Genomic DNA, 14,228 nt, shown 5'->3' on the forward strand with positions numbered 1-14,228 from the left:
GTTGATATAACGCATTTGATCAAATTCCAGAAGTTTGGCGTGTGTACATTAAATATGGTTGCAGATATTAATTATTCTTTCGCACTCCTAATATGGTAAACGGGTGCATGACGTATGGCGGAGTGCAGCCAATCTCAGACTCCGCGGGGCAGGCGACTTACAGCGTTGCCGCTTCGCTGCGAGAATCGCGCAAGTGCGTTCCGTCGAGCCGATCCAAAGTATTGTCGTAGCATAAAATAATGAATGAAATATTTCTCATATTGCAAATGGAGTACTGCTGTACTCCCTCCATTTTTTCTAGCTTTTATCTTCATATGAACATCGTCTCCTTCGGTACCCGGCGAAGGCACAAACTGGTTCGGATTAGGGATGGCCAAACGGATCAGGATCCGAAAATTCCGGATCCGGATCCGGGTCTGAAAGTTTCGGACCTGGATCCGGATCCGGGTCTGAAAGTTTCGGATCTGGATTAGGGGTGGCCAGATCCGGATCCTGGCGGATCCGAAATCCGGATCCGGTTGGTTCCGGATCCTTAGGATCCGGATCCTAAAATTTTTCGGATCCGGATCTGTGTGAGTGTGTGTGTGTGTGTGTGTGTGTGTGTGTGTGTGTGTGTGTGCTCGCGTGCGCGATTTGTAATTAATTAATACACTTACTTACTAGGGAGGTCTAAGTCTCCCCCTCCGATTTCCATGAAACTTGGCAGGTGTATAGAGCCCCCTCCCCCTCAAATGTCAAGATGAGGAGAAATTGAAGTGGGGATCTGACCCCGAAACCACGTAAATATGGCATAGGAAGAAACAGGGGGCATACGGCCTCTCTATACACCTGTCAAATTTCATGGGAATCGGAGGGGGACACAGGGGTCAGATGATTCCCACGGCAATTTGTCCTAATCTTGACATTTGAGGCGGGTTTTGCCCCCTAAAACAGTATTTTAGCCGAAACAAAAAAACACGTATTTCTTCCTTTGGGCCCCTCTGTACACCTGCGAAGTTTCATGAAAATCGGAGGGGAACACAGGGGTCAGATCCTTACTTCAATTTGTCCTCATCTTGACATTTGAGGGGATTTTGCCCCCTGAAACAGTTTTTAGCCGAAACAAAAAAACACGTATTTCTTCCTTTGGGCCCCTCTGTACACCTGCGAAGTTTCATGGAAATCGGAGGGGAACTCAGGGGTCAGATCCCCACTTCAATTTGTCCTCATCTTGACATTTGAGACTAGGTTGCCCCCTAGAACAAATTTTTTGCCGAAACAAAAAAACACGTATTTCTTCATTTGGGCCCGTTTATACACACACCTGCCAAGTTTCATGGAAATCAGAGTGGGACACAGGGGTCAGATCCCCACTTCAATTTGTCCTTATCTTGACAATTCAGTGGGTTTCGCCCTGTAAAACCGTTTTTTTAGTTGAAACAAAAAAAAAACATGTATTTCTTCCTTTGGGCCCCACTATACACCTGCCAAGTTTCATGGAAATCGGAGGTGGACACATAAATCAAATGCCCACTTAAATTTGTCCTCATATTGACATTTGAGGGGAGGTTGCCCCCTAAAATCGTTTTTTAGCCGAAACAAAAAAAACACGTATTTCTTCATTTGGGCCCGTTTATACACACACCTACCAAGTATCATGGAAATCGGAGGGGGACACGGGGGTCCGATCCTTACTTCAATTTGTCCTCATCTTGACATTTGAGGGGATTTTGCCCCCTGAAACAGTTTTTAGCTCAAACAAAAAAACACGTAATTCTTCCTTCGGGCCCCTCTATACACCTGCCACGTTTCATGGAAATCGGAGGGGAACTCAGGGGTCAGATCCCCACTTCAATTTGTCCTCATCTTGACATTTGAGAGGAGGTTGCCCCCTAGAACAAATTTTTTGCCGAAACAAAAAAAACACGTATTTCTTCATTTGGGCCCGTTTATACACACACCTGCCAAGTATCATGGAAATCGGAGGGGGACACAGGGTCAGATCCTCACTTCAATTTGTCCTCATCTTGACATTTGAGGGGGTTTTGCCCCCTAAAACCGTTTTTTATCTGAAACAAAAAAAACACGTATTTCATCCATTGGGCTCCACTATACACCTGCCAAGTTTCATGGAAATCGGAGAAACAGTTGTCAGATCCTCACTTCAATTTGTCCTCATCTTGACATTTGAGGGGGTTTTGCCCCCTAATACCGTTTTTTAGCTGAAACAAAAAAAAAACACGTATTTCTTCATTTGGGCCCGTTTATACACACACCTGCCAAGTATCATGAAAATCGGAGGGGGACACAGGGTCAGATCCTCACTTCAATTTGTCCTCATCTTGACATTTGAGGGGGTTTTGCCCCCTAAAACCGTTTTTTATCTGAAACAAAAAAACACGTATTTCTTCCATTGGGCTCCACTATACACCTGCCAAGTTTCATGGAAATCGGAAAGACACAGGGGTCAGATCCTCACTTCAATTTGTCCTCATCTTGACATTTGAGGGGGTTTTGCCCCCTAAAACCGTTTTTTATCTGAAACAAAAAAACACCTAATTCTTCCTTTGGGCCCCACTATACTGCCAAGTTTCATGGAAATCGGAGGGGGACACTTAGATAACCTCCCTTGTTAGTCTTACACTTTGTAATTATATAACACTGCATATATTATAATGTTTTATTTTAATTTGTAAAACTGTAACTGTAGAACAATTGTATAATTTTTGTATAACATTTCTATCTTGTTATATGTGTTAAAGGTTTCATCCTGGAATAGAATGTCTCACATTTATGTGTGTTTTCATTTCCAATACATTCGAATGAATACATATTCGTTTCAATGGCATTTACAAAATCACTTCGGACATTTGTGCACGAGTGTGTTAGCCGATGCGTAGCAAAGTATTTTAGGAACAACACTTGAAAAAAATTCTTGTAGGACTAAGGTGTGGTAATATTATAATGGGATTTTGAGATACGAAACTCTCGGATCCGGATCCGGATTTTCGGATCCGGATCCAGATCCGAAACTTTCGGACCCGGATCCGAAATTTTTGGATCCGGATCCGAAACTTTCAGACCCGGATCCGGATCCGTGGACCCGGAAATCTCTGATCCGGATCCAGATCCGAAACTTTCAGACCCGGATCCGGATCCGCGGATCCGGAACTCTCGGATCCGGATCCAGATCCGGAACTTTCGGATCCAGATCCGGAACTTTTGGATCCGGATCCGGATCCGAATGGATCCGGATTTTTCGGATCCGGATCCGTTTGGCCATCCCTAATCTGGATCCGGATCCGGGTCTGAAAGTTTCGGATCTGGATCCGGATCCGAAAGTTCCGGATTCGGGTCCGGGTCCGAAAGTTCCGGATTCGGGTCCGGGTCCGAAAGTTTCGGATCTGGATCCGGATCCGAATCCGGATCCGAGAGTTTGGTATCTCAATCCCATTATAATATTACCACACCTTAAAAGGTATTATGATCTTCGATTACAAAGAAATTTTTCATTAGTTAGTCCTACAAGAAATTTTTTCAAGTGTTGTTCCTAAAATACTTTGCCACGCATCGGCTAACACACTCGTGCACAAAAATAATCTTACTTGTTTAACATAAAATGTCAGAGGTGATTTTGTAAATGCCATTGAAACGAATATGTATTCATTCGAATGTATTGGAAATGAAAACACACATAAATGTGAGACATTCCATTCCAGGATGAAACCTTTTACACATATAACAAGATAGAAATGTTATACAAAAATTATACAATTGTTCTACAGTTCCAGTTTTACAAATTAAAATAAAACATTATAATATATGCACTGTTATATAATTACAAAGTGTAAGACTAACAAGGGAGGTTATCTAAGTGTCCCCTTCCGATTTCCATGAAACTTGGCAAGTGTATAGTGGGGCCCAATGGAAGAAATAAGTGTTTTTTTCTTGTTTCAGCTAAAAAACGGTTTTACAGGGCAAAACCCACTCAATTGTCAAGATGAGGACAAATTGAAGTGGGGATCTGACCCCTGTGTCCCCCTCCGATTTCCATCAAACTTGGCAGGTGTGTGTATAAACGGGCCCAAATGAAGAAATACGTGTTTTTTTGTTTCGGCTAAAAATCTGTTCTAGTGGGCTACCCTCCCTCAAATGTCAAGATGAGGACAAATTGAAGTGAGGATCTGACCCCTGTGTTTCCCTCCGATTTCCATGAAACGTGGTAGGTGTATAGAGGGGCCCAAATGAAGAAATACGTGTTTTTTTTTTGTTTCAGCTAAAAACTGTTCTAGGGGGCAAAATCCCCTCAAATGTCAAGATGAGGACAAATTGAAGTAAAGATCTGACCCCTGTGTCCCCCTCCGATTTTCATGCAACTTCGCAGGTGTATAGAGGGGGCCCAAAGGAAGAAATACGTGTTTTTTTGTTTCGGCTAAAAAACTGTTTTAGGGGGAAAACCCGCCTCAAATGTCAAGATGAGGACAAATTGACGTGGGGATCATCTGTCCCCTGTGTCCCCCTCCGATTCCCATGAAATTTGACAGGTGTATAGAGAGGCCCTATGTCCCCTGTTTCTTCCTATGCCATATTTACGTGGTTTCGGGGTCAGATCCCCACTTCAATTTCTCCTCATCTTGACATTTGAGGGGGGGGGGTGCTCTATACACCTGCCAAGTTTCATGGAAATCGGAAGGGGAGACTTAGACCTCCCTTGTAAGTGTATTAATTAATTACAAATCGCCAACGCGCGCACACACACTATATATATATATATATATGTATGTATGTATATTATATATATATACTTATATATATATATATATATATATATATATATATATATATATATATATATATATATATATATATATGTATATTAGCAGGTAACAATATGTTTGTTATAAGCACATTCTTACTTTCCAAAGAAGCGCATGATGTGGGATGGCAAAACGGATCCGGATCCAGAAGTACCGGATCCGGATCCAAAAATACCGGATCCGGATCCGAAAGTACCGGATCCGGATCTGAAAATTCCGGATCCGGGGATCCCGATCCGAAAAATTTTGGGATCCGGAACCAACGGGATCCGGATTTTGGATCCGCTAGGATCCGGATCTGGCCATCCCTAGTTCGGATCGCACTTTAAACTCTAAGTCCAGTTCCGATTAGCCTACGTGCATAAAGTGGACTTAAAGAGAACGTCATTTTCCCAGTATTATTTTATGATGCACATTTAAACAGATATATTGAGTAAAGCGATGTTCGATGAGGACTATTTGAATGAAGGCGATGAGAGATCCAGTTTTCTCTGTATACAATAATAACGCACCTGCTGTGTACAGCGATTTCATAAGAAAGGGAAACAGAGCGAGGTGCATACTAGCGATAGCAACGCATAGAAATTACTGTATATTTAAAAAAATGCTCATTTGAAACGTCACGCTAACTAACATTTTAATAAAATATATTTCGAGCAAAAACGCATGTAGATTGTGTTTATCTCGCAAAATTCACTTAATCATCGTATCGAGTAGTGATGGTGGTTTCAGCATTTAACGCATCTGAAATATTGCTTTTATATTTTGGTCTGTTTCACAGCTGCAACTCTTGTAATAAGCAAGGAGTTGTGCGTTCATTAAGAGAGACAAAAGGACTAAAAACATTAATAAATTTTCAATAAATATGAGTGAAAGGTAAAAGTATAAAATGCTGTTCATAATGGATTCTGTTAACTGGATAATTAAAATAAAAGTTGTGTATCTTTTTTCTCGCCACACCTTGGAAAAACTTGCCAAATAAAATATTGGGTCGATGCAAATTTTTGCTGTTCCTTTTTTCTTTACATACCTTTTACATACATACATCTATACATACATACATACACTGTACCCCTGTAACCTCCATTTCTGCGCCACTGTGTATAAACAATGACATAATTAAAGTGTTACATTTTCTTTCGGACAGATATACAGTTACTTGGATGAGTTGGATGCAAATTTGGAGCAAGTGACGGTTGAAACTATTGGCCAGACACTCGAAGGAAGGGATATAAGAATCTTGAAGATTTCTACCGACCCTACAGTGACAAAGCCAGCTATTTTAATAGATGGAGGTAGGTACATTAAGAGCCTTATTCGTCGTCTTATAAATAAATACGATTGATTGATTGTATTTTACTTCGCATTTTGTGCCACTTTTGGCTAATTTGCGAAGATGGGGATGAGGGATGATATGAAGAAATTAATGAATTGACACTCACAAACATCCTTGCCCAGACCAGGATTCGAACTCGGGAGCCCTGGCGTCGTAGCGCGATGTGCCAAGCAGTCCGCGACGGGGGCCGGCGTAAATAAATAAATACGAGGACTGTACCAAAAATAACGGACATAATTGTTTTATTAACTGCCATAGGCAGTTCAAATTGCACATGATGGTAGATTTACTCTTCTCTTTCATTGCTACGTGTATTAAAGAATGAATTCCATGCAGAAGCAATGTGCCATCATTGAGTTCTTGTCGAAGGAGGAGTGCAGGCTGTCTGGAACCCACAGAACAGAAGGCTACAGAATGTATATGGAGATGACACCATTGACAAGAGCAATATGTGAGTGAAGATGTTTATTGAAGAGGAAACTAGCAGGTACTAGGATATAATGATATCAATATTAAATAAAAAATCTAAAACATATATAACCTGTGTAATTACTTCTGAATGGAAAATATGCTGATAACTAATACATTTCTCTTTCCAGGTATCCACGCTCGTGAATGGATATCCCCAGCAGTAGTCTTATATATTATAAACCAGCTTCTCGAGAATTATGAGAACTATCAAGAGTTGGCGGAGAGTATTGACTGGTACATTATCCCTGTAATAAACCCGGACGGCTACGATTACACTTTTACAGGGGTAAGAAAGACAATTGTTATTACTCTTTTATTTTTAGTGACATAGTTTGATTACATTGGAAGAACGTATTGTAATAAATCCCATATATTTGTTTCTAGTACTTTTTACACATAAAATGTTTCTGAATTTGAAATATGTGTTTATTTTTTAAGGCAAGCAACGTAACCACATTAATTGAGCATTGCAAGTGTTAGATAGGCCTACATTCTGACTTGGGCGCCGTGGAAAGAAAAAGTTTGGGAAGCTTTGTTCTAGGTGGTCGTTTCACGCAAGGTGACACATTTACATGAGTGCTTGTTTCAAAGGTTTACATAACATACGTGTGTTCATCATTAAGAACTATTCAAAATATTGCCGTATGTTCATAAAATGTTATTTGTCTTATTTTCACATATAAAAAGGTGCCGGTACTGTTTATAGTTAAGTAAAACAACAACAAAAAAAACACTATTTGTATGTGTATATGTGTATGAGACAAATAAGTTAGTTTCTTATTTCAGGATCGTATGTGGAGAAAAAATCGCTCTCAAAATTCTGGTTCCACGTGCAGAGGAATCGATCTGAATCGAAATTTTGGTTATCAATGGGGAGGTGAGTAATGACGTACTACCGGACAACTTTAAAAAGAATCTCGAACCAATAATCTTCCTCTTGAGGCGTGAAGGAGTATGTGGCAATCATATATTCACGTGGAAGTCCTTGCAAGAATTGGCAACATTGAAGGGACATGTAGTGGCTACACGCTTCCTCACACATCGTCGCCGGACCCTGTGGCCGAAGTGGTTAGCACATCGCGCTGCGACGCCAAGGGTCCCGGGTTCGAATCCCGCTCGGGCTTGGTTGTTTGTGAATTCATCAATTTCATCACTCATCTCCATCTTTGCAAAACAAAACGCGAAGTAAAATAAACTAAATCAATCAATCAATCACACATCGTCAAGACTGATATGAACATAATATCAGTGGTTCTTTAGGGTTGTCTGGATCTATAATGTGACATGCACCTTCTGCCTTTAGGGCTTTATGTTAGTCGGTTACAACCTTTTTATCGGACTTCTCAAAGGCTTCTAAGGGTCAGTAGTACCAAGCCCTTGCGAGGTCTGTGGTGCAGGATTTATTTTTAATTATCACCTATGTAGGTTTGAAATGAAAGATCATTAAGATCTTTTACTCGAAGATTTATTTAGACTTCCGATGATATACTAACACTTTTCAAACAGACAACTCACCCGATACAACTTGTAGGCCTAAACCTATTAGTTGTACCGAAGTTTATAACCCTGGTCTTTTTGATGATGCAGGAGAACGCCTTATTCAGAGTTGGGTTTGTGGAATATCTGCCAAATGGAGCACAAGTACACCAGCCAATCCGAAGATTGAAGCAAAATATTACCCAACGTCCCCTGAAACATCAGCCTTTCGGCAACCAGGAGAATGTCCCGTAGACTTACAAAAGTCTAGCTCTTTTATATCATAATTTTGTTTACAATTTACCATGCTTACTACCTAGTTGTTTTATATTTCCATAGTTTCAGCATTTTTTTCTGATTTAAGTTAAACAATTCATTACCTATTGTAACATTAACAATAACATTTTTATGGAAAGAAATCTAACAATCTTTAGAGAAAAGATTGAACTAATTCTTAACAACATAGATTTTTATAACATAGACTGAATAGTTTAGTGCTTAAAAGGCATGTGTTGACAGGGGCGACACAAATGTTACTTATACATTACAAAGGATACCTTCTCAAAGTTTCTTCATTGACAATGCTATTTGTATAGGGTATGTACAGTCAACGGCAATAAAAATAAAACACCTACATCCTAAAATACCAGCAAATTTTAACAGCAAATTTTCAATGGCAACTTTCACCAACACTGTAGTGTTAGGCAACAAACGTAATGCCTTGTAGGGAAGCGGGTATTTCAGGATCTAGGTGTCCCATTTTTGCCGGTGACCCTACACACAGTGGTGCAATACAGCCAGGCGGGTATTTGCAACTAGGATATCATAGGATATAGCCTAGGGGCTGCACAAAAATGAGACGCTGAAGGGGTAGAAGTGACAAACATCATCGACTATTAAACTTCCTTAATATTGTGATAATAGCAAAATGAAACATCATGTTAAGTCATTTTACTTACTCATTTCATAAAAGAACATAGAAGGAAGGAGTTTCCCACGTTTAAATAACTTCTTACATCATAACCCTATTTTGAGTAATGTAAGTGAGCCAGAGGTAGCCCGTGTTCCCAAGGTGGCCCACGTTACGAAAATCATATTAGTATTTAACACAGCCAACAAATGGAACTACATTAATATACCCAGTCACCCTCAGGTGCACCATGCAGAAAACGAACTGTCTCGGGCTGCCAGCAGCCATTTTATTTAAGTTATTGTGGAACCCTGGCGTCGTAGGGGTTACTTCAGTTTGCGTCATCATATATCAACACAGCACAACATGGTTTTCTTCAAGGCAGCTCTTGCCTAACAAATCTTTCCGTCTTACTTTCGCATGCTACCCGAGCTATTGATAATAACTCCCAACTTGACACTATATATTTGGACATTTCGAAAGCCTTCGACAAAATTAATCATACATTCCTTCTTCATAAATTATCATCGAGATTTAACATCCATGGCAAATTTCTCTCTTTACTCCAGGACTACCTCCATAAGCGTGAACAACGTGTTGTTCTTTCAGGTACCTCTTCTAACTTTCTTCCCGTTTTGTCTGGAGTTCCCCAGGGGAGTGTCTTAGGGCCACTCCTATTCCTTCTGTACATGGATGACCTCCCTGAAAAACTGTCCTCCCTCCCTATCAATATACTTTTGTTTGCGCATGATTGTAAACTCTTTAAGGAGATCTCATCGCATCATGACATGATGATTCTTCAAAATGCTCTCACAGAACTTGTTAAGTGGTGTCGTCAGTGGAATTTAGACCTAAACCCTCAGAAATGCTCTTTCCTTACTTATTCCCTAAAAAAGAACAAAGTGGTGTCTACTTATACTATTGAAAACAATCCAATCGAAAACGTTTCCACCCAAAAGGACTTAGGTATTATCATGGATGAAAAACTCACTTTTAATTATCATATTATTGCTACCACTAAAAAAGCCATGCGCCTTCTCGGTCTTCTATACAGATTTAGCGAAATTCAAAACCCATCATCTCTTGCTTTATTCTTAAAATCTTTCATCTCGCCTGTTCCCCAATTTGGGCAATGGCCTCAAAAACTAATCTCACCTAAGTAGATTCTGTTGTCAGTTTCTTTCTTGCAATTGTTCGCCATAGAATACCTTCCTTTCGACATGTATCCAAATCAGACACCATGGCTGCTCTGAATATTCACACTCCATCCTTTCGTCGTGATCTAGCTGACATGAAATTTTTATACAAGATAATAAATGACAAAATCAGAACAGATCTCCTAATCAGTGAATTCACACTTAGGGTACCTCAAAAGCTAACGCGCAACCTGCAACTCTTCCACAACCCAACCACTAGGCTATCCATTCTACAACGCTCCTTGTTTTACAGGCTCCCAGAAATCTACAACAAACTTCCCCTGAATGCAGATATTTTCCAGTGACGTGCGGTGACGTCGACACTTGGGGTAGCAATCAGTGGCGTGCTCAAGGGGGAGGGAGGTTGGTGTGGCTCATATCCCTCCCCCCTTTAGGGCTCAGTGTTACAAAAAATAGAACGTCAATAACAGGAAAAGATTGCAAAATGATGAATGAGTACTACAAAAGTACACGTAACCCCCACCCCCATTTGAAAATAAAAAAGATTTGATTTGACTACTAAGCCAGAGATCCTGGGTTCGAATCTCGGCTTGGCCATGGGTATTCTTTGTGTGTGTCCCTTCTTCAATTATATTGTATCATCTTCGCGATTAGCCAAAAGTGGCGGAAAAGCGAAGTAAAATAAACCATATCAAGCAATCGATCAATGATTTGACTTGATTTTTTCTACTTAGCGTCGCTTTTTTCTCACATTTGGTTAATTACGAAGATGATACGATAAATTAATGAAGGGACAAACACAAAGAACATCCATGCCCAGGTCGGAGTTCGAACCCGGAACTCCTGGTGTCCTAGCGCGCTGTGATAACCACTCCCCCATGGTTGGTTGATTTGGTGTTTTAAGTCCACTTTATGCACAGAAACAAAACAAGTAACAAAACACACTCTTTTGTAGTTTCTTCAATAACATTCATTTGGCTTTTTGAGTTCTGAGATACATTTTTCATTTCAAATTATTTCATTATTCACTGCAGAGTCCAACACAGGAAAAAGAATGCACGCTCATCACGGGTTCGAATCCCGGCGTGGTTTGTTCGAGGTCCCTTCATTAATTTCATCACATCATCCTCATTTTCGCGATAACCAAATGTGGCAGAAAAGCGAAGTAAAATAAACCAACCCAACAACAATATGAATGTGCGTTCTCTTGCCCAAATAAATACATCCGTTGGAGGCCAAGAGATTAGTATATTTAAATAAAACACTACTAAAACGAGAGCGAGAGAGAGCCTGAGTAAATATTTGTAATTTAATAATTATATATTCCATATTTGAAAAACAAAAAAGAAAGAAAGCATAACATTATTGTCTACACATAACACGTTCCCATTTCATAAATAATAAAACTACATCCCATATTATACATACATATTGTACAACATGTAAAAAGTTGTGTAAATACAGAGAACATAAGTACTGCAGAAAATTTCCCCTTGAGTTCCTTAGAGCATTTACAATGGAATCGAAGGGAAACCAATCCCCTATCTGTCCTATAGGAGATAGACTGGGGAACCTGAAAGCACGGGCTTTCAACCATTGCAGCGGGGGCGAGGGGGCAAAGGAGGTAGAGGCAGAAATCTTTCCTATTCCTTCGGAAACCCGTTTCTACCTGGAACTGCTAAGGCGGAAGAAGAGCGAGCTAGGCCAGTTTTGTCCGCGGATCACACCGAGGGACGAGAAGCACGTGAAAAAGAAAGTGTTGCATATGAACTGTGGCTTTAACAAGACAATAAATATTGTGATTTTAAAATAATTAGAGATGTGACATGCATGAGCATGCATCATTTTCTAAGCCAACTATAATCAGTGAGCCACTTTTGGTACCCATGGGCCGCCTTGGGAACATATGTAACGGTTTTGTATTTTTTTTATTTCTTTTAAAGTTACAAGCAATGTTACACCATTTGGTACACGTTGTTAATTAGTTATAGTAGTTATTTCTTTTAATTTCAGAAATTTATCTCTCATTAGAGATTTGTAAATTGCCCTAGAAGCTTAACTAGGGCCATTTTGGTTCACCTACCTTACTGTGTTTTAACCAGAGTGCGAGTCTGTATTGCAGACTACAAAGGAAGCCGCGCGAGGTCACGTAAATATAAACAATTGTTGCTCGAAGAAACGAATATAAACATTTTGAATGCTACAATTTAAAAGTCTACAAATGTTAAAAATAATAATAATAATGTCGGCAAGGCCCAAACAAAGGTTACATTTTATAATCCTCCCCTGATGATTGTGTATAAACACAAGTCCTAGTAACTCACCCACTTCAACGTGCAATACATAATGCTCTTATGGCTGGTTATGGTATTCTATTGTTATTGCAGGAACTGGTTCCAGTGGGAACCCATGCTCAGAAACCTACAGAGGAGAAGTAAGCTTTTCAGAACCAGAAACTCAGGCCCTGAGAGATTTTGTCCAAAACAACACAGACAATATACAACTTTACATTGCTTTCCACAGTTATGGACAGGTATGAGAATATTATAAATAGTAACATTGCTTTCCTGCAATGCTTGAAGTACTTGCACAGGCACAGGCAATAAAGATCTTTAACGTTTTTGTAAGAAATTAAAATTACTTGTTATAACAATTCAAGAATTCTCAAATCCATTTCGACGTACATGAAGTCACAAACTGTACTAATTCTGTAGAGCATTATCGGAATCACTAATACATTAATTCATTTTATTAAAAAAGAAACAGTAGCTACGTGTTCCTTTTTATGTTACATGATGTATAATATTACAATGAAACAACAATGAAGGTAAAAAATAATTATAGTTGTATCTATTCTATTCGCTGATAGTAGCAGATATTATGTTCATAATTTCCACAGTGTCAGAATTGAAATTTCACCTGAGAAATAATTAACGTAACTGTATATTTATTTTATTATTTAAAAATTATATGATTGAATATAGCATCAGTAACAACTATATTACTTTGCCAATCGATAAACGAATCCAAATATTATATTTTAATAACAACAAGTTATAAAAATTAGCAAAAATTAGCATATGCAAAGACATTGAATTGAAATATAATATTAGGATAAAATCAGTACAAATATAGCATAAAGGTGAAAGAATATAGAGAATTAATAAGAATTAGAAAATCAAAAGTGGAATAGAGAAAAATTAATAGCACATTATCATGAAAATTGTTTGATACATGTATTGGCTAATAAATATATAGGTATAATTTAACAATACAGGGAATTTCTCCAATTTGTTTGAAATTTCGGATACTTACTAATTTGGGTCTCCTAATCACGAATCTGCACTTAAAATTTGGCGCTCACGTATAGAAATTCCTGAATTATGGCTAGCCCCACGGACCATTGGCGCTAGCCCCACGAACCATTGGCGCGTGGTTAGGTTAGGCTAGGTTAGGTTAGGAAACATAGTTAAAGAAAATTTAGGGTCGTAGTAATATCAGGAATATATATATTTTGTTCTTTAAGTATTCGAAACGGAAAATCTTGCGATAAATAATGAGCAATTGTCGGTTGCGATGACTGACCCTCTTATTTTGCAAGTTTGACACGTGAGCGCCAAATTTTAACTTCAGATTCGTGATTAGGAGCCCTAATTTAGTGAGTATGCCAAATTTCAAACAAAATGGAGAAATTCCCGGTATTGCAAAATCGCTCCAAATATATATACAGGGTGATTCTAAAGGTATAGTACAAACGAAAACCACAGATACCTTCCATGAAATAGAGACGAAAGTTCCCCTTCCACTTTGCCGAGAGATGCCTCCGTGAGGAGCTAGACAACGCCGAAAACGTGTGAAAATGAACTTCACACCTCTGTACAGCCAGTACCAGTGAAGATAGAAAGGCGGAACAAACGAAGTCAAAAGGAACACCAAAGTCGCCCATCCGAAAAACACTAGGCGGCAGCTGCGCAACGCATGCGCATGGGGTTCCACAAAGGAAATAGGAGTGTCCCGCAAGACAAGTGAAGGGAAAGGGTAGCGATCGACAACGATAGGGAGAAAAGAAGCTAGGAAGCATG

General features: G+C 39.4%; 1 protein-coding gene across 1 annotated transcript in view; it reads left to right on the forward strand.

The window, feature by feature from the left end:
• LOC146005347 (carboxypeptidase B-like) overlaps nt 1-14,228 on the forward strand; it is a 54,959-nt gene that overhangs the window by 23,356 nt on the left and 17,375 nt on the right. The window contains exons 4-7 of the mRNA XM_083144538.1: nt 5,944-6,091; nt 6,732-6,889; nt 7,390-7,480; nt 12,534-12,679. Of these exons, the coding sequence (XP_083000664.1) occupies nt 5,944-6,091; nt 6,732-6,889; nt 7,390-7,480; nt 12,534-12,679 (543 nt within the window). The remainder of the gene's footprint in view (nt 1-5,943; nt 6,092-6,731; nt 6,890-7,389; nt 7,481-12,533; nt 12,680-14,228) is intronic.

Source organism: Lepisma saccharinum, chromosome 23, assembly GCF_977018435.1.
Source record: "Lepisma saccharinum chromosome 23, izLepSacc3.1, whole genome shotgun sequence".
In the NCBI taxonomy this organism is placed as follows: domain Eukaryota; kingdom Metazoa; phylum Arthropoda; class Insecta; order Zygentoma; family Lepismatidae; genus Lepisma; species Lepisma saccharinum.